At 37.2% G+C, this 21,252-nt stretch overlaps 1 protein-coding gene and 1 non-coding gene across 2 annotated transcripts in view; both read right to left on the reverse strand.

Annotated features, from left to right (window-relative positions):
* FBXO16 (F-box protein 16) overlaps positions 1–21,252 on the reverse strand; it is a 58,371-nt gene that overhangs the window by 14,211 nt on the left and 22,908 nt on the right. The window contains exons 4-6 of the mRNA XM_036241121.1: positions 18,810–19,016; positions 10,888–11,052; positions 6,155–6,384 (exon numbers count right to left, since the gene is read on the reverse strand). Of these exons, the coding sequence (XP_036097014.1) occupies positions 6,155–6,384; positions 10,888–11,052; positions 18,810–19,016 (602 nt within the window). The remainder of the gene's footprint in view (positions 1–6,154; positions 6,385–10,887; positions 11,053–18,809; positions 19,017–21,252) is intronic.
* LOC118616621 lies at positions 7,991–8,097 on the reverse strand. Its single transcript, XR_004956616.1, has one exon. It is a non-coding gene; the product is annotated as a U6 spliceosomal RNA (small nuclear RNA).

Consider the following 21,252-nt stretch of genomic DNA (forward strand, 5'->3'; position numbering starts at 1 on the left):
ATATGCATTAAAACATGTATGAATGAAAAAAATATGACATTTGGATTTGTCTCAAAAATAATGCAGGGGAAGGGCAGAGTAGGTAAGGAATAAATGAAACCAGATTAGTCACCAATTGAAACCTGTTAATGATGGATGATGTTTACAAGGAATTCTATTCTACTTTTGTATATACTTGAACTTCCATTATAAAGGTTTTTTGTTGTTGTTAATACTCAACCAGGGATTGAACCTACAACACAGGTAAGTGCCCTTGACTGGGAATCAAACCCACAACCCTTTGATCCTCGGGCCAATGCTCTAACCACTGAACAATCAGCCAGGGCCATTATAAAGTTTTATTTATTTTAATTTTTTTTTCTTTACTGATTTTAGAGTGAGAGGAAGGGAGAGAAACATCGATGAGAAAAAACATCGATAATGGCCACCTCCTGCATGCCCTGCACTGGGGATCTGGCCCATATCCTGGGCACATGCCCTGGCTGGGAATCGAACCGGCAACCTCTTGGTGCATGAGTTGATGCTCAATCACTGAGTCACACCTGCCGAGCTATAAAGTTTTATTTAAAAATGATCAGCGTTGCCCTGGCCAGTTTTGTTTAATGGTAGAGTGTCGGCCTACAGACCAATGAGTCACAGGTTTAATTCCGGCCAAGGGCATGTACCTCAGCTGCAGTTCCTCTCTGGTCAGTGTCATGCGGGAGGCAGCCAGTTGATGTGTCCCTCTCACATCGATGTTTCTCTCTCTCTCTCTTTCTTTCCCTCTCTCTCTCTTCCACTCTAACTGAAGATAAATGAAAAAATATCCTCTGATGAGGATTAAAGAAAAAAAAAAAGATCAGCTTTGCCCTGGCCAGTGTGGCTCAGTTGGTTGGAGCATCAACCTGTACACCAAAAGGTCACCAGTTTGATTCCCCATCAGGCACACACCCAGGTTGTGATCTCAATCCCCAGTTGGGGTGTGTGCGGAAGGCAACCAATGGATGTTTCTCTCTCACGTGGATGTTTCTCCCTCTCCCATTCCTTTCTCTCTAAAATCAATTTAAAAAAACAATTTAAAAAGACTTTTAAAAAATCAATTTAAAAAGATCAGCTTTGCTGAATATTTCTTGCTGCTTAATTTTCAAAAATTTCCCTCGACTTTTAATTAAGAAATTTCAAACATACATAATAGTTGAAAGAATAGTACAGTGATTACTCATATATTCTTCAACTAGATTCAACAACTGATATTTTTCTTTATCTCTCTCTATGCATAGATACATATGTGTAAACATATACATACACACACCATATATGTACACACATACCCACACCACATATTTTTATCTGTCACGCCATAAAGAAATAAATTGCAGACACTTCACTCCTAAATACTTCAACACTCGCCCTGGCCAGTTTGGCTCAGCGGTTAGAGCATCAGCCTGTGGTCCACAGAGACCTGGGTTCGGTTCCCGCTAAGGGCGTGTACCATGGTCGCAGTTTGTCCCTGGCCCTGGTTGGGTTGTGTGGGTGATAACTACTTGATGTGTCCCTTTCACATCGATGTTTCTCTCTCTCTCTCTCCCTCCCTCCCTCTCTCCCTCCTACTCTATCTGAACAAAAAATGGAAAAATGTCCTCGGGTGAGGATTAAAATAAATAAATAAATAAATAAATAAATACTTCAACACTCATCTCCTAAGATAAAGACATTTGCTTACCTAACCACACTAGTATCATACCTTAGAAAATGAACAGTAATTCCTTAAAATCTATTTAATACCCAGTCTATATCAAATTGTCCCAAGAATGCCTAGTAAAGTCTTTCTTTTTTGAATCAGAATCACACATCTAGACTCTTTGGTTGTTATGTCTCTTATATTCTAGAACATTTTTCTCACCTCTTTTTCCCCCCATGACACTAACTGACTTTATAAAGAGTCCAAGCATCTGGTCTATTTTGGTGAATGGACCCTATGACTTGGGTATTACTATTATTGCCATTTTATAGATGTGGAAACTGAGGCACAGAGAGGTTAAGGGAGTCCCCAAGGTCACACAGTTAGAAGTGTGGGAGCCTGGATTTGAACCCAAGCAGTATGGTTCCAGAGCCTGTACACCATCACTATCCTATGCTGCCTTGATATTAATCTGCTCAAATATATTCTAAAAATATGGCAGATACATAACATTCTCATATATTTCAAAATGTGTTTTTTAAATTTCTTGTTTATCTTTTGTATGTGCATGTGTGTGTTAACAAATGAATGGATAGATATGTATTCATAGATATAGATCTATGTTTTCTTTTCTTTCTATACAATGGATGGCACATTATAGATACTCTTTTGCAATCTGCTTTTCTCATTTAACAATGTACTCTGAAAATCACTTCTTATCTGTTCAGAGTTGCCTACTGCTCCATTGTGCGAATGGACAATACATAATTTATTCAACAGTCTCCTATGTATGAGCATTTACATTATTTCCAATGTTTTAAAATCATAAACAATGCTGTAATAAATTTGTGCAGATGTACTTTCAGTATTTTCAGCACTGATTCCTAGAAGTGGGATTGCTGAGTCAAAATGTACTACATATGCATTTTTGCTGGATACTGTCAAATTTCCCTCCATAAAGTCTGTGCCAATATTCTCACCAGCAATGAGTAAATTCTATCAGCATTTGCTCACAGCCTCATCAACAGAACATATTGTTAAACTTTAAAGTTTTGCCAATCAGATTGTTGAAAAATGATGTATCTTGTAATTCAGTATAAAAAGAGACCCTGGAAGGATAAACCAGAAACTAATGAGAATTGTTAGTAGGAATGGGGTGGGAAAGATAACAGGGTGGGAGTAGAGTGGAACTGATGGGGCGGCTCTTCTCTGAGTATTCCTTGTGTACACTTTTTGTATACTTTTATATAGTTTTAACTTTAAAACCATGTGACCTACCCACATAACTTTTGAATACAGTATTATGAGTATATATGCTCAGACTAAAGGCAAAGAGAACCATAAGCAAATATTGAATTCTAGTTCGTAAACTTGTTTTAATAATGGTATGATATATTACTTTCGGAATTTGTAAGTAAATATATACTCTGGGGTATTTATATATATTATGCATTCTAAAAAACAAAAAAAATTTTTAATCCTCACTTGAGGAACTTGAGGATATTTTTCCATTTATCTTCATACAGAGTGGGAGGTAGGGAGGGAGGCGGGGGTGGGGAGAGAGAAACATCGCCGTGAGAGGGACACATCAACTGCTTGTCTCCCACACGACCCTGACCAGGGCCTGGGACAAACTGCAACCAAGGTATATGCCCTTGACCAGAATTGAACCCGCGGCCCATCAGTTCGTGGGCCGATGCTCTAACCTCTGAGCCAAACCGGCCAGGATTATAATACAATTTTTATTTATTTATTTATTTTTTATCCTCACCCAAGGACATTTTTGCATTCATCTTCAGATAGAGCGGGAAGGAGAGAAGGAGGAAGAGAGAGAGAGAAACATCGATGTGAGAGAGATACACCACTGGCTGCCACCCACATGATCCCAACGGGGACGGGGACAAACTGCAACATGCTCTTAGTGGGAACTTAGTGGGAACCAAATCTGGGTCACTCTGGTCCCTGGGCAGACACTCTACCAGCTGAGCCAAATTGGCCAGGGCTATAATATAACTTTTATATAAAATTTTAGATGTACATATAATACATATCAAAATTATATATGTGCATACAGTTGACTCTTGAACAACATGGGTTTGGACTGTACAGGTCCACTTATTGAGGATTTTTTTTTTTTTTTTTTCAGTAAATACAGTCAACCCTTCTTCATATCCACAGTTTTCTCATCCATGGAGTCAACCAACCATGCACTGAAAAAAGTATTTTGCATTCTGAATCACAGATTCCCAACCACAGATGGAAAACACTGTTTCTTTTTTTTTTTTTCCTTATTGTTGAAAGTATTACAGATGTCCCTCCTTTGTTCCCCCATTGACACACCCTCCTCCCTGGTCCCCTCCACCTTTACCATACTGTTGTCTGAGTTCATTGGTATGCATATATACATATAAATTCTTTGGTTTATCTCTTCCCACCCTCCACCCCCCCATCCACTTTCCCCCTGAGGTTTGTCTGTCTGTTCCCTACTTCCACGTCTCTGGATCTATTTTGTTTGTCAGCTTATTTTGTTCATTATATTCCACAAATAAGTGGGAGCATGTGAAACTTGTCTTTCTCTGACTGGCTTATTTCACTGAGTATAATACTTTCCAGGTCCCTCCAAGTTATCTCAAAGGGTAAGAGATCTTCCTTTCTTATAGCTGCATAGTATCCCATTGTGTATATGTACTACAGCTTTTTTATCCACTCATCTGCTGATGGACACTTGGGCTGTTTCCAGATCTTAGCTACTATAATAGTGCTGCTATGAACATAGAAGTGCATGTGTTCTGATTGGTGTTTCAGGCTTCTTGGAATACATTCCTAGAAGTAGGATCACTGGGTCAAATGGCAGTTCCATTTTTAATTTTTTAAGGAAACACTATATTGTTTTCCATAGTGGCTGCACCAGGCTACATTCCCACCAGCAGTGTACTAGAGTCCCCTTTTCTCCACACCCTTGTCAGCACTTGTTGTTTGAGGACTTACTGATGGCAGCCATTCCGGCAAGTGTGAGGTGACACCTCATGGTCATTTTAATTTTCATCTCTCTGATGATTAGTGATGTTGAGCATTTTTTCATATGTCTCTTAGCCATTTTTATGTCCTGTTTAGAGAGGTGTCTATTCAGGTCCTCTGCTCAAATTTTTGGTCCTCTGTTAATCCTCACCCAAGGATATTTTTCCACTGATTTTTAGGTAGAGTGGAAAGGAGGGAGGGAGAGAGAGAAAAACACTGATGTGAGAGAGACACATTGATTGGTTGCCTTCCGTACAACCCTGACAGGGGCTGGGGATCAAACCTACAACCCAGGTACATGCCCTTGACCAGGAATCGAACCCACAACCCTTCGGTCTAAGGGCCAACACTCTATCAGCTAAGCCAAACTGGCCAGGGCCCTCTGTCTTTATCCCATCATACACTCTTGCCTTCTTTGTCAAATATTAATTGAACATAATGTCTTAGGTCAATTTCTGGGTTCTCTGTTCTGTTCAATATGATCTATATGCCTGTTCTTGTGCCAGTACCAGGTTTTCTTTTTTTTTTTTTATTACAGTGGCTTTGTAGCATAATCTGATATCTGGAATTGTGATCCCTCCAACTTTGTTCTTCTTTTTCAAGATTGCTGTGGCTATTCGGGGTCTTTTTTGCTTCCATATAAACTTTTGGAGTATTTGTTCTAGATCTGTGAAATATGTTGTTGGTATTTTGATGGGGATTGCATTGAATCTTTATATTGCTTTGGGTAGTATGGACATTTTAATAATGTTGATTCTTCCAATCTATGAACAAGGTATATGCTTCCACTTTTTTTATATCTTCCTCTATTTCTTTTCTCAATGCCCTGTAGTTTTCTGAGAACAGGTCTTTTACTTCCTTGGTTAAGTTCATTCCCAGGTATTTTTATTTATTTTTTTTGTTGCAATGGTAAGTGGGATTTTTTTATAGTTTCTCTTTCTGAGTGTCCATTATTGGTGTATAGAAAACACTGTTTTCAACTGCAGCTGGTAGAATCCATGGATATGAAGGGCCAACTGTAGTTACATTTTTGGGGAATCAAAATTTAGATGCAGATTTGAACTACATGGGAGTTTACACCCCTAATACTGGCATTGCTCAAGGGTGAACTGTGTAATGTATAATATGTGATATATAATCTATATATAACAAACAATAAGTAAATATGAGAGCCAGGTTTTCTCACTGTCAGAGAAGGAAGGTGCAAATGTGGAAAAGAAAAAGACTAGAATGAACCCTATGGTGCTGTATTAAAATATTAAAAGCTGTATTATTAAATCATTACAGCTATAAAATACAAACAAATCCTAATGAACAGGGTGAATTTACCAATAACAATTCCTTTACTTTTCAATTACTTTTTACTACTAAGTATAGAAAAGCACTTATATATTCACAAAGTTCAATTTTCATATGAGAGTGCCAGCAAATTGTTTCTAAAAGCAAACAAGTGAAGAAGGACATGGAACTTCTCACCCTTGCCTGCTCTGCTCGATGGGGTCACAATTGTCCAGGTAATTGAAGCGAATGATATCAGTTGGATGCTTGTCAGAAGATCGCCAGGGTGGAAGTTCTTTCTCCCCTGGGTGATTCTTCTTTCTTAAAGAAGAAGACCGGAACGCTGATGAAGGAGACTGCTTTTCCTCTGGAGAACTGCCTGTCACTGGTTGAACATCAGGGATCACAAACCCATCTTTTGGAGGTGTCTATAAGTAAATTAGTTATTTCTGTTCTTAACACACTATAATAACAACAATAAAACACAGAATATCATCATCATCATCACCACAATGGCAATGACAACGGTGGCAATGATTACAGCAGCCATCAACCCAGGAGTACTTGCTATGTGCCGGGCACCGTCTCGGGGAAGTTTTCATGCATTATTTTATTTAACCTTCACAATAACTCTAAAAGGTAATTGTTACTACTCCCATTTTAAAGAAGAGGGAACTGACGATAGGATAAACCAATGAACTGGCTTGCTACTACATAAGTATTAAGACACAGCGTCAAAATTTGAATCCAAGACTATCTTGCTTCCAGTCCACACACTGAACCCTCTCTGGTACTGCCACCTCCTCTACTGCATCATTGTATAGTTTTTCCACAATTGCAATTAATTTATCCATAAAAACATATACATTAAAAAGAAAAGTGATCTGGCCCCAATTACCTATAACCCATGCAGACAATTTCAAGTTATAAAGGCGCAGTCAATAGATTTTTATCAATTATCAAAATCTCACCCACTCCCCTAAAATACTTTTGCTTTAATTTCCCAAACTGAAAGTCTATTTTTTGTGTGTGAAATTCATAAGGTTTTTATGTGGTTGTAGCCTAAGGGGAATGGTATTGGTATGTTGAGGAGCCATTAAAGGCTTAATTTCTGTTCTTTAAGAGATTAGGGAAGCTTTGCTTGGTGAATTGGTTTGTTTGAATTGCTTGCGAAAATTAAGAAATTCCCCAGTGCCTCCAAGCAGAATCAGTTAGTTTGTCGTCCGTGTTTCAACTGCTCTTTGTGTATATTCCCATTGTAGGAGAGCACTTTGTGCTCATTTATTTGTCTGCATGCTAGGCCACTAGCAGAGGCTCCTTGAAAGCCTGGTTAGGATCATGCACAGAGCAGCCAGCATATAACAGTTTTTAAAAAATATTTATTCATTTAATGAATGATGATAATCTGGTAGATTAAGAAGCCATTTTATATTTTATATAACTGATAGCTCATTATTGTTTTACTACTCAATAGTTTGTGCAGGTCTCATTTTGAATGGACATTCATTTTATTTCTCTGAGTTTATACTGCATGAAATCTGTCTACTTTTGCTGGAGGAGGTCTAGTTTAATACCCCTGGTAATAAATAATTCATGTTAATAAAGATCACCCGGCCAGTGTGGCTCTGGATTGAGCGTCATCCCATGGACTGAGAGGTCCTGGTTCATGTTTCTCTCTCACATCGATGTTTCTATCTCTCTTTCTTTTCCCCTCTCTCTAAAAAAATCAATAAAAACACGTAAAAAAATATTTTTAAATCAATTTCAGGGGGAAAACGTCAGGCACAAATGAATAGTAATTACATAAATACACATTAATTCTGAAAAATACAAAATGTTTGACACTTTAACATAATAGGTAATGATGAAAACTGTAATGACTCCTCTGCATTAAGTAAACAAAATTTTTGTTCATCTAGTCTTTTTGAGAATTTTTAAAATCACAAGCGTATGCTGATTTTTTTGTTAAATACTTTTGCCTATACTGAAATGATCACAGATCTTTTCTCTTTTATTCTGTGAATTGCATTGATTGATTTTTTAAAGCGATTTATAAATTTGCCTGTCATCCTTGCATGGGGGTCATACTAATCTTCTCTGTATCATTCCAGTTTTAGTATACGTGCTGCTACAGTGAGCATGATTGATTTTTTAATATGCCAACCTCGCTTTCCTTGGATGTATCTCCTTTGGTCAGCATGTATTACATATATCTAGATTTAATTTGCTTTTATTTTATTATTATTATTTTTTTGTTAATCCTCACCTGAGGATATTTTTCCACTTAATTTTCGATAAGAGTGGAAGGGAGGGAGAGAGAGAAACATGGATGTGAGAGAGACACATTGATCAGTTGCCTCCCGCACAACCCTAACCAGGGCCAGGGATCAAACCCACAACCCAGGTAAGTGCCATTGACAGGGAATCAAACCCGAGACCCCTCGGTCCCCCAGCCAACACTCTAATCACTGAGCCAAATTGGCCAGGGCTAAGTTGCTAATATTTTTAAAAGATTTTTATGTCTGTGTTCATGAGAGATACTGGTCTGTGGTCTTGTTTTATTTTCTTATAGTCTTTATATGGTTTTGGTATAAAGGTAATGAGTTTGAAAGTGTTCTCTCTTCCTCTATTTTCTGGAAGAGTTTATGTAGAATTGACATCTCTTCCTTCAATGTGTAATAGAATTCAACCAATGAAGCTATCTGGGTCTAAAGCTTTGTGGAAAGTTTTAAAATTAAGAATTCAGTTTTTAAATTGATAAATATTTGTTCATGTTTTCTATTTCTTATTAAGACTGTTTCAGTAATTTGTGGTTTCCAAGGATTGTCCATTTCATCTAGGTTGTTGAATTTAGGACCATGGAATTGTTTATGATATTCTCTCATTATCCTTCTAATGTCCACAGGATCTCCAGTCGTGCCTCCCTCTTTCATCCCTGCTACTAGTAATTTACATGTTCTCTCTTTTTCCTCCTTGGTCAGTCTAGCCAGAAATTTTTCAATTTTATTTATGCTTTCAAAGAACCAGCTCTGATTTCATTGATTTTTCTCTATTGTTTATCTGTTTTCAATTTCATTGATCTCAGCTCTTTATCTTCCTTCTACCTACTTTGGATTTAACTTATTCTTCTTTTTCTAGATGAGGTCTTTTTGAAATTATGTTTCTTGGAGCAGACAGTATAGCCTTCCAGAAAATTATAAAGAACATTCTAGTCCAGTCCTCTCATTTTCAGGTTGGGGTAACTAGTATCAATCACTACCACCTGCTTTTAAAACCTTTCCATGCCAGGTACAAAGTATTGGTGGGAAGGGAGATGGTGATGGTGACTGAAGGAAGGTAAATTATGCTGTACTCTAGTGACTGCCTGTGTGTACCTTTGGAACAACCTCGCAAAGAATTACACAAATTATTCAAGTGTTGTGCTGACAGTTGACTTTAAAATCATAGTCAGATTACTTTATTAACATTAGTCAGAGGGCTTTATAACCTTAAGTCTTTCTGACTAAGAAATAGAATTATTAGTTGATTTTATTAACCTTTGTCTTTCTAATTTAGGTTTATTTCTTTAACAGGAAAACTCAGGTTTAATATAACAAAGTACTCCCTATAAGCAAAGAGGCGGAAATTTTCTTGCATCAGAACTAGTCATTATTTTAAATATAGTGATGCAGAAATATTTTGTGGAGTTATTGCTGAAAACAAAGCATTGAAGTCAGTTTTATAAATAACCATCAAAACCTCTTTTCATTCTACAAGTCAGCTAATCACTTTTCTCTCCTTTGCCCCAGAACAGCCCAAGCTGCAGCTACTGCGTGCCATTCCCTGCCCACAAATGAGAATGAGAGTCAAGAAAAGCCTTATAAGAAAAAGATGTCATAGAACTTTTCCATCACTGTAATTTAAAAAAAAATTTTAAGAAACCCTCATGGAGCACACCAATTACTGAAATTAGAAAGACTAGTTTTATCATTGCAATTGTGACAATATAATTATGCATAGTTTATAACTATATTAAGTATAAATGGATTCTACTTTCAGAAAATACAATAAAACTAACCTAAATGAGCGATTTAGGAGTTGACTATTCATATTTCAAAAGGATTCTTCAATTTAAAAAGTATTCACTGCAGCTTTTTCATAGACTATGATGCCTCTGTGGTTTTAAAATTCATTTGAAAATTTAATTTACGCACAATTTTTCAGGAACTCATTTATTGTACAAAACAATGCACAACTCTGCGTGTGTACAGACTATACCATAAATAAAGGGCTCATAAAAATGTCCCATAAGTTACCTAATTAACTGTGGCTATAGGAATAAATATAAACATTGGTTAAAATGCATAGAAAGCCACTAGAAAAATGTTCTTGTATTATTTATTTTTTATGACTATATGTAAATGCTTTACATTGGTAGTTTCCAGCTTAAAAAGAACTTTAATATGCCTATTATGCCCTTCCCTAATTACAGGTTTATTGGAAAACTTTTCCTTATAAATGATACAAAAATAACCAGCTCACCTAGAAGAATCATAGAAAATTTGACTTATTAAGGTAGAATCTGATGACCCATACATAACAAATACTGCAGATTCCCCACAGAATCCCAGTGTCAGAATTGTCAGGGATGTGAGTCAAGGATATGGAAATCCAGGACTCACCTGGACAGAGTGAGGAGCTCCACCATCCTAACCTCCTGAGTGCAACTGTGGTTTGTAAGTGTCAGAAGAGGGCTCTCAATGGACATATATATACATCTTGACAAGAACTGTCCAGTTCTCAGAAAAAGGGAATGTTGAAGTCTGAAGTCATAGTATACTTCCTTTGAACCAACTCCCTTCTCCAAGTTTAAGTGTGATTATTTAGTCTTCGTTCTAGAATTCCTAAATAGCTGATGTTTGTAAGTTTGTTGCTTTTTGCCCCAAATTTACCTTAGGTTTGGTAACATGAAGCTCTTTCACCATTTGAATGTAGTGCTTCTTCCATATACCCTGCTCAAAGGGAGTTGGAGAAAAATTGATGTACCAGTTAAACCGTAAACATTTGAGCATCCAGAGCTGATCCAGCTCGGTTAAGTTCTTCCAGTGCCAGCTCACCTGGAAAAACAACAACAATGGAAAAAAGACCTACTCAGTTTACATGTCTACTTTCTCCAGGTTTTAAGCTGTCACCCTGGACCCCAGATAACGTTTTTGATCTTTTCCTCCAATTCACAGCTTAAATAGTTACCTCCTACCTCCAGTGCTTCCTACCCATGCAGAACAATTGTCTTTAAATTTTTACCCTGGCCAATTTGGCTCAGTGGTTAGAGCGTCGGCCTGTGGTCCGGAGAGACCGGGGTTCGGTTCCCGTTAAGGGTGCGTACCTCGGTTGCAGTTTGTCCCCGGCCCTGGTTGGTCATGAGGGTGGCAGCCACTCAATGTGTCCCTTTCATGTCAATGTTTCTCTCTCTCTCTTTCCCTCTCTCTCCCTCCCACTCTATCTGAGCAAAAAATGGAAAAATGTCCTCGGGTGAGGATTAAAAAAAAAAAAAAATTCTAATTCACACTTAGAATCTGAGTCCATATAATTTATTGAGCACCTATTAACCATCCTCCTAGTAACCTAAAGAAATAAATATAATTATTACTCTCATATTGCAAATGAGGAAACTGAGCCTCAGTTAGACTTTGGAATTTCCTCAAGGTTCCTGAATTTCATGTGAAAGTTATACGAAGGTTATAGAAACTTAAGTCTGCACATTGTTTATTCTTTTCATTGGTGTGCATCTGTTCTCCCTCCATTCTTATGATTTAACTAAATATAAATTTTATAAACAGAACACAAATACTGACACTGTACGGTGTGTCCTCCGTAGCCTTTAGGATTTCACAGAGCACAAAGTGCTTGTCCTTTACCTTCCACTTCTATAGCATTATAGCCACTCTCAATATCCAGCATACAGTGGAGGTGACTGTTGTGTATAGCAGTATTTGTAATAATTTATTGCAGATTTTAGGTAAGGCTTGCTGGAAACTAGAGTCAAGTTCGTATGTAAAGTTGAGACTAGAGGTCTGTGTCTTAGCTGTAAGAATTGCAAAGATGACTACTGATCTTCAAAACCAAATGTCATCCTTGGAAAACTGGTCTTTTTATCAAGATTAACTAATTAATAATTTGAACACCAAATAAATAAACAAACAGAACATTCTTTAATGGGTCCTGCTATCCATACATCCATTTTTCTATCACCTCCCTTCCTCCCTCCTTCCATCCACCATGTATTGAGTTCCTACTATGTTTAGCCCTGTTTTATGTGTTGAACATGGGACAGGCAGGAGAGAGAAGGGCACAATTAGAAGAATAAGAGGTTCAGGGCTGGAAGAAGGGAAACGGTTAGAGGATCTGACAGAGCCCCCAGGCAGGAACGGAAATCACACCTACTTTGTCCAACCCAGAATGAAACAACACCAACCTTAATCCCTATATGGTTAATTAACACAGAATTCAATGGAGAGATGAGGTTTTGACAGGAGGGAATGGGGAGAAAATTTTCTAAATTCTTATTCTTTTCCTCCTTTTCCTTAGATCTTATTTAGACTTGGGTATATAAACTGGGCTTTTCCCCCAGGGTAGATAAGGTTTTTGTTTGTTTTGTTTTTGCTATTTAATGTTTTGTTTTCTTTTAAGGTAGAGGAATGAGAATTAAAGGGTAGATAGGAGCTTTCAAAACTACAAACGACCCCCATATAATTTCAAACAGCTCAAAGCTCATTTTAGTGCAATGAATTTATTGTTTGCTTTACATCTAGATGAAGAATAACTATCTGCATCTTCCTCACAGTCCATACTGGGAATAAATATAATGGTGAAATCTTGCCACGACTGACATATGGTGTTCATAGATGATAAGAATAGCTATTTCCAATAATGTTTCCCTGGAATGATAACATTCTCCTGTGAAAAACTTGGAAACTTCTGAGAAGTTTAAAGAAAAACAATATGCATAACCCCATCAATCAAAGATGACCTTTAGCACCCTGGCTGGTTTGACACAGTGGTTACAGCATTGGCCCATGGACAAAAGAATCTTGGGTTCGATTCCAGTCAAGGGCATGTGCCTCGGTTGCAGTTCGGTCCCCCACCCTGCTCATGAGGGAGGCAACAGGTCGATCTGTCTCTCTCACATCAATGTTTCTCTCTTTCTCTCCCTCACTCCCACTCTATCAAAAGATAAAATAGAAAAAAATATCCTCCGTTGAGGATTTTTTTAAAAAGGTGACCTTTATTAACAACATGGTAGTTTTTTTCTTTTCGTTTTTTTTTCTTTTAAGGCATGTAAGAAACAAAATTGGAAAACTTTATATATAATTTAAAATCGTGCTTTCTTCATTTTACATATAATAAATATCTCTGTACTTCCAAATCATGTTTTCTATTAGCTACATAATAATTCATCATATGGCTATATAATACTGTCCTATTACTGGAAATTTAGAATGCTATGCTCTTTTTAAAAACTGTTTCATTTTTAGAACAAGTAATAAATGTACATTAACACTAACTTCAAAGGTACAAAGGGGCACACAGGAAAAAGGAAGTCTCTCTCTCATCCCTGTTCTCTAGTTACTCATTTTCCTCCCTGGATGTAACTACTGTTACCAGTTTCTTGTGCGTCACTTCAGAAATATTATAGGCTTCTCGTAACAAATATGTATGTATTCTTTTATTTTTCCACAATGATAGGGCAATTCTGCACCTTTTCATTTTTCTCTGATGATGTATCTTGGAGATTGTTGCAATTTATTTAACCAGTTTCTTAATGGTGGACATTTCCATTGTTTCCAAACTTTTGCTATTGCAAACAATGCTATAATATTCCTATACCAACGTAATTTTGCATAGGTTGAAGTATACCCTTCAGACAAATTCCAAGAAGTGGAACTGCTGGGTCAAAGGGAATCTTTATTTAAAATGTTAATGTTCCCAAATTGTTCTCCATGGTGTCTGTACTAATCTATCAACAACATATGAAAGTGGTTGTTTCTTCACACCTTCACCAATACAGAATATTATTTAAAAAATTTATCAGCCAATCTGAATCATGAAAGATGGCATGACAGAGTGAAACTAAGCATCTTACCTATTTTAGAAACATCTACATTTCTTTCTGTGAACTACTTGTTCATTTTTTTTGCTGTGTTGTCTTTTTTTCCTTAATATAGATTTATAGGAGTTCTGTTTTTTTGTGTGTTTTTTTTCTTAAAAAGGAAATTAGTCCTTTGTTGGCAATATGCATTTTCCCTGTTTACTGTTTGGATTTATTTATGACATTCTTTTTTTACACAGAAATTTTTAATTTTTATAGTCATGATTTAAAATCTAGCTTTCTTTATTCTTGTTCATAAAGTACATATAATAAATATTTTATATATAGTGAATAAAGCAAAACTTGTAACTGTGTATTTTCTTTTACAGTTTCTGGGTTGTATAGAATACTCACAAAGACCTTTCCTACGGTTTTCTTTGATTTCATATCAATCTTTTATCCTACCCAATTTTCCCAACACCATTTTTTTTTTATTTGTTAATCCTCCCCCAAGGATATTTTTCCATTGATTTTTAGAGTGGAAGGGAGAGAGTGAGAGAGAGAACGAGAAAAACATTGATGTGAGAGAGACACATTGGTTGGTTGCCTCCCAAAAGACCCTGGCCGGGGATTGAACCTGCAATCCAGGCACATGCCCTTGGCTGGGAATCAAACCCAAGACCCTTCAGCAGTCCTCTGGTGGATGACCTTGAGCCAAACCAGCCAGAGCCCAAACACCATTTATTAAATCATTCATTTTTGGAAGTAGCAAGATGGCCACCGTCCTGTGTGGCTGCAACTCGGCAAAAACTCTGAGCGCCCTCCAAATCCTGGATGTCCCCACAGTGTTCCAGTCAGTCCACCCTCCCTCTGCCAGGCCTAAGGCCTACATCACATGGTGAAAGCTTCAAGGATCAAGTTATTTCACAAACATATTGCCAGAGAGAAAAGACATTTGAAAATCAAAGAAAGCAAATTAGGCTTCCACTTTTGCATCTAGAAAAAATATCTCAAGCATCAGAAATGAATAGGGAATGTGACAGAGATGATAAGTCTACATATTGAGGATATCCTTCTGTGCTAAAGTATGAGAAAATGTGGATCAAACGAGGCAAATTAGAACAGAGGAAGAATTTACAACTTATGCCAAACGAGTTAAAGCAGAAGTTTGGTGAAATGTGTGAAAAATACAAAATTACTGCTTGCCCTGAGGAAGAGCCACTACATGATAAGTCTAAAGAAGGACCAAGCTTAAGACAAATACCTTCTAATTTGACAAATAACATACTTGATTATGAAGAAAAAGAGTCATTTGGAATGTCTGTCTCTGCAGTATCTCCTGAATGAGAATAGCCCACTCTTGAAAATATTTCTTCATCTCATTCATACTCTAGGTCCTCAGAAGATGCTTCCTGCTCATTTTCTAAGCTATGTTTAAGAGAAAAGATATTACACTCTGAAAATAATCACAAATCAAACACTGAACAGGTTTTTAACAAAAGTGAGGAGAGGTTTAATAATGATACAGAAAATAAAAAAGTAAGAGACCCAGTAGTTCCATTTGAAGTGGAAGAAGACCAAGAATTTGATATTCAGATGACAAAAAATATGAACCCAAATACCACTAACTGGAAATTAGGCATCGGACATATACCTCAGTCTCATGTTCCGAAAAGCCATTTTGATTTGTGGCTTGCACATTGCAATCATATAAAAAAACACAGTTCAAATAAAAAGGCATGCTATTTCTGCAGTTACAAATACTTATAAGGCCTGGCTGGTTTCGCTCAGCGGTTAGAGTGTCAGCCTGTGGTCTAGAGAGACCCGGGTTCATTTCCTACTAAGGGCATGTACCTTGGTTGCATTTTGTCCCTGGCCCTGGTTGGGTCGTGCGGGTGGCAACCGCTCGATGTGTCCCTTTCATGTCGATGTTTCTTTCTCTCTCTCCCTCCTACTCTGAACAAAAAATGGAAGAATGTCCTCGGGTGAGGATAAAAAAAAAAAAGAGAAAGTTATAAATACTTATAAGGAAACAAAGCCAAACCCAGACTTGTTCCAGAAGCCATTATATATAGACAACTGCAGTGCTAGTAACTGTAAAAGCATGGAATATGAGTTAGAAGACATAAGTTCCTCTCCACCATACAGTGACAGAACAACTAACATGTATGCAAATGAAAAATTGCAGCAAGATATGCAGAGGTTTCAGAATGACATAGACATGTTCAAACTTGAGCTCCTGGCTTTGAAAAAAGAGAAACTTCAACTTCAGAAACAGGATGAAGAAGAAAAAGAAAAACAGAAAATTACTGAAATGAAGGTAACCAAAGACATACATAAAGTTGCTGGTGGTGATAGCGATGGATTAATTAAGCAAAGAGATTGCAAACAAGCTGATGACCAGCAATTTCCTATTATAGAAAAAGGCGATTCTGATAGGTCCTCAAAGGAAATATCTTATGAAGAGTATAAGGTCAAAGAGAAAATTAATTCCATGGATGACCTTGATGACTTAATTCACTCAACTGAAACAGTTTTAGTACCTTGCCAGGCACCTCACTCCAAGTGTAAAAATTTCATGTTGATAATTAAACAACCTTGCAAGGATTATAAAGATTCAGATAGCTTATATAATATCCGGGATGCAGTTCTTGTATATGAAAGAGCAAAAGAACTTGGGAAAAATCAATGTGAATTACATACCCAAAAAGTGAAAACAGTGGAAAATGGGGCTAGTGGACTACACAAGAAGTCATCAGAAACAGGAGAAATAGAATCACCGTTTGAGCATCAGAAAGTGGAATTGGAACAAGAACTCTGCAATTTGAGTTTGCCTTAGAAGAAGAAAAAGAGAAAAGGCAAAAAGCTGATCTATTGTATGAAAAAAGTAGGGAGCAGCTAATGAAAATAGAAGAGCAATATGCTAAAGAGACTGAAATGAACAGAGAACTTGAAACCATTGTTAGAACACTAGAGATAGAACTGAAGAATGTCAGACAGAATTTATGTCAGGTTGTAGAAGAGCAAAAGGAAACTCAGAGGCAACTTTCTCAAGAACAGAACACCAGGAAATTACAAGAGGAAAACCTGACCAATCTGCTTTGCAAACAAAACAAGCTAGAAATAGCTTATAAGGAAATGAAGTCTGAGAATAATGATCTTACAGAAAAATTGGAAACTGCATCTTCAAAATGTCTACTCCAGGATGAAAACAATAAATTTCTTCAACAGTAGTTATTATTTATGAAAGCAATAGATAAGCAATGTGAAAAACTAGAGGACAAAAAAAGAGAAGTTGAAACAAGAAGTAATGAACCTCAAAAGACACATGGAAATGAATATGGTAGAATTCAGTGAAATAGAACAGTATAAACGGAAGATTGAAGAATGAGCAAGACAGCATGTAGCAGAAAAATTAAAACAAGTCCATCTATTTTTACAGACACAAAGAGCATCTCAAGAGTGTAATTCTTTAATGCAAAGGCAATTGGAACTCAAAAATAAATATCTAGAGTCAGAACTCTCCAAAATGCAAACTTCTCTAAATTGTAGCAAAATAGAATTGAAAAACTATGTGAGACTCTACATAGAAGAAGTAGAGAGCAGAAAGTCACTGGAAAATAAATTAAACAAGACTATGGAGAGGCTGGCAGAGGTCCATGCTGAATTTCTCCTGCAGAAACAGCACAGCCGCGACTTAGTCAGCACTGTTCACAGGAGGCCAGTCCATCAGACACTTTGTGTTGTAAACACTAATAATAGATTTGTGCTCAATGTACCATCTACTCCAAAAAAAAGTGAAGATTCCTAAGAGAGATGAATTGATGAAGATGCTGCTGAATTTTATTCTGAAACCTGTATAGCTTATTTTCTGTAAGATCTATTCAGTCAAGCTCAAATAAAGATCTACTTTTGAAAGCAAAAGACTATAAAGTTTTTGAATAAAAAATATATGTTCTGAAACATGAATAATAAAAATTTGTTTACTGGAAAGAAAATCATTCATTTTTCTTACTAATTTTTTTAATTTTAAAAACAAAAATAAACATTTTATACATATGTGAATGCATGCTAACAGGTAATTCCTGGTGTTACTAGGAAACACTCAACAAAATGACTGCCAGTTTTATATCTTCAGTAATTTAACTACACTTTAATACTCCATAGAATTACTCCCAGAAAATAATGGTCAGCTCCTTTTCCAAATCCATGAGCACATTTGCTCACTCTGAACTCTTTTAGTCTCATATTCTTTTGTATAGCTCATTAGCACCTCATTTTGCGCTTTTCTATTTATGAGTGGCCTGCATTGTACAATTTAGGATTGTATTGTAGCTGTATGCTGTGCAATATAAGACTTGCTGATGAACCATTGGTGTTTGTCTCACCAACTAGCTACTTCTTTGTGTGGACAATAATGATGCCTTATACTTTTTTTCCCCTTTGAACACTAAATACAGAGTTAGACAAAAAGGAGACAGGGGTGAATCCAAATTTTACAGACTAAACATACTGACCATCTCATCTATTTCTTGGTTTTGTGCATAGCAAGTCCTCACATAACGTCGTTGATAGGTTCTGCAACTTTAAGTGAAATGACATATAACGAAACCAGTTTTACCATAAGCTAATTGATATAAACAAAAGTGAAGTTCCTACAGGATCTCATCAACATTATAACAAAACAAAATTAAAAACAATGCGACTTGAGGACCTGCTATAAGTAAGTTCTCGAGTTTCTAGGCTGACCTTACAAAATGCCCTGCTCTGCTTCTTTGCCTTTACCTGTGCACAACGACAAAGGCTCCGGGGGTCCAAGAAAGAAAAGATGTATAAGGATAACACCCTTGGAAGCTTGGTAGTAAAATCCAGGGCTTCTGCTGGGATTTTTTCCTGAAGCTTTCGACAGCAGAACTTTTGCTGTGACAGGGAGCAGCGTTCTAACAGGCCTGTCAGGATTCTTCTCCTTTGAGAGTCTGTCCATTTGTCGAACTGGGGGGGGGAGATAAAAGAAAACAAAAAGCTCCAGGTTTAATCTGATACCAGAAATTTGTTACGAAGAAGAGATAAAAATGGCATAGAAAGTGAGTTTAGTAATTTATTCCCAATGCATAGCATGTATTTCTTTCCTTAATTAGTAAATTCCACATTTTGCCACCTACATGTCCTTTCTCACGTTTATATGTGTGAACCTGTGCAAGATCTGAGTGTGTAGAGAGTGCACTTGACCTCAGGATTTGTAGTTAATTAGAACAGTAAGTTGGGAGCTGGCCCTGTTCATCAACTGAGAAAACATATATTTATGTGATACAATGTCAAGAGAAGGTACCTGGGCAGCCCCTTCTCCTTCCAAAGAGTTATGTATTAGCTCCTAAGAGCCAAACTCAAAGACCTGAAACAAACCTTTGCCTTCACAGTTGGAGATGAGGTATTACATGTGAATGTCCCTGAGAAGGGCAGCATATTGGGTTCAAGTCCCACTAATGTGTAAATGATGATGTGATTGGAGAGGAAATATAAATAGGAAGACCCGGATAAAAAGAATTCCAGAGACAAGAAAGAGATGCCAAACTAATCTGGGGCACACCAAACTTTGGTTACTTCACAATTTCCCCCAGAGATAACCATAAAGCAGTCCCTAGATCAGTGAGTGATCAAAAGTAAGAACTTGCCCTGGCCGGTTTGGCTCAGCGGTTAGAGCGTCGGCCTGCAGTCCAGAGAAACCCGGGTTCGGTTCCCACTAAGGGCACGTACCTCGGTTGCAGTTTGTCCCCGGCCCTGGTTGGTCGTGCGGGTGGCAGCCACTCGATGTGTCCCTTTCACATCGATGTTTCTCTCTCTCTCTGTTCCTCTCTCTCCCTCCCACTCTATGTGAATGAAAAATGGAAAAATGTCCTCGGGTGAGGATAAAAAAAAAGAACTTGAGAGTTAGCCAAAACCCAAAGAAAGTCTCTATAGAAACACCTACCAAATGAATGAGCCACTTTACCTGAGTTTAAATCTTTTCTTCTTTTGTCCATTAGAGAAAAAAGGGAAGTTTGGGGCTACCTGTATTTTGTATACTATTGCATTTCACATAGAGATATTTATTACAATTATTATAAGGTAAACAGAACTTTATAATGAACTTTAGTTATACACTGACTATCTACAAGGCATATAAAACAAAATGTATTTTGTACAAGCCTTATAGTCAACTTCATTATGGTCATACAATATATTTTTTTAAATTAGTATGGATACTTCTTGATTAAAACTATTTACTATTATAGAGCTATTCAATGACCCACAAATCTCACTTAGGAGACTATAATTCAAGAGGAAAACATTCTAACATAAAAACACCAAAAACTTTAACTTACAAATAAGTGAATAAAATGTATTCATGTGTACGTGTTTCCTGATTTGTCCTATACTATCCCTGCTTTGGCACAATCCATATCTTAACTTCTTTCTTCTTGGGATGGATTATTGGAATGAATAGAGAGAAGCCAGAATAGAATGGCTAGGGTTAGGGGAAGAACCAGGCCCAAAGGATGCATTGGTCTATAAAATAAAGAGCCAAGGGGAGTCGGAGGAGACAGAAGAGCTTGGGGTTTCGCCTTGTTGGGAGCGTGGGAGTTCAGATTGTTACTGCGTTGACAGCAGTTACAGAGTGTGAGAGAACTGAGGAATAAAGGGAGGAGATCTGAGAAGTATCAAGAGTTTTCAACTGGATCCTCTGTGATTTTTTCTTTGAGAGACAACCTGAAAATTGAAATTTACTTATTATTTACTTTTATTATTATTATTTTTTATCCTCACCTGAGGACATTTTTGCATTTATCTTCAGATAGAGCTGGAAGGAGAGAGGGAGGAAGAGAGAGAAACACTGACGTGAGAGCGAGATATCGACTGGCTGCCACCCACACGACCCCAACCGGGGCTGGGGACAAACTGCAACTGAGGTACATGCCCCTAGCGGGAACTGAACCAGGGACTCTTTGGTCCATGGGCCGACGCTCTAACCGCTGAGCCAAACCAGCCAGGGCTGGAATTTATTTTTTAAATTACTTTCAGGCAATGCTATGTGTCTCTGTAGAAACTGAGTTTCATTGGGACACAGGAAGATTATGGTTACAAACAATTTTCCTGAGATATTATTATCACTGCAAGAAAATCAGGAATAACCCAACATGCTTAACAGTAAGGGATCAGCTAATCAAACTGTGATATATCAACAGGATAA

This window comes from Molossus molossus, unplaced genomic scaffold, assembly GCF_014108415.1.
Source record: "Molossus molossus isolate mMolMol1 unplaced genomic scaffold, mMolMol1.p scaffold_m16_p_4, whole genome shotgun sequence".
Taxonomy (NCBI): domain Eukaryota; kingdom Metazoa; phylum Chordata; class Mammalia; order Chiroptera; family Molossidae; genus Molossus; species Molossus molossus.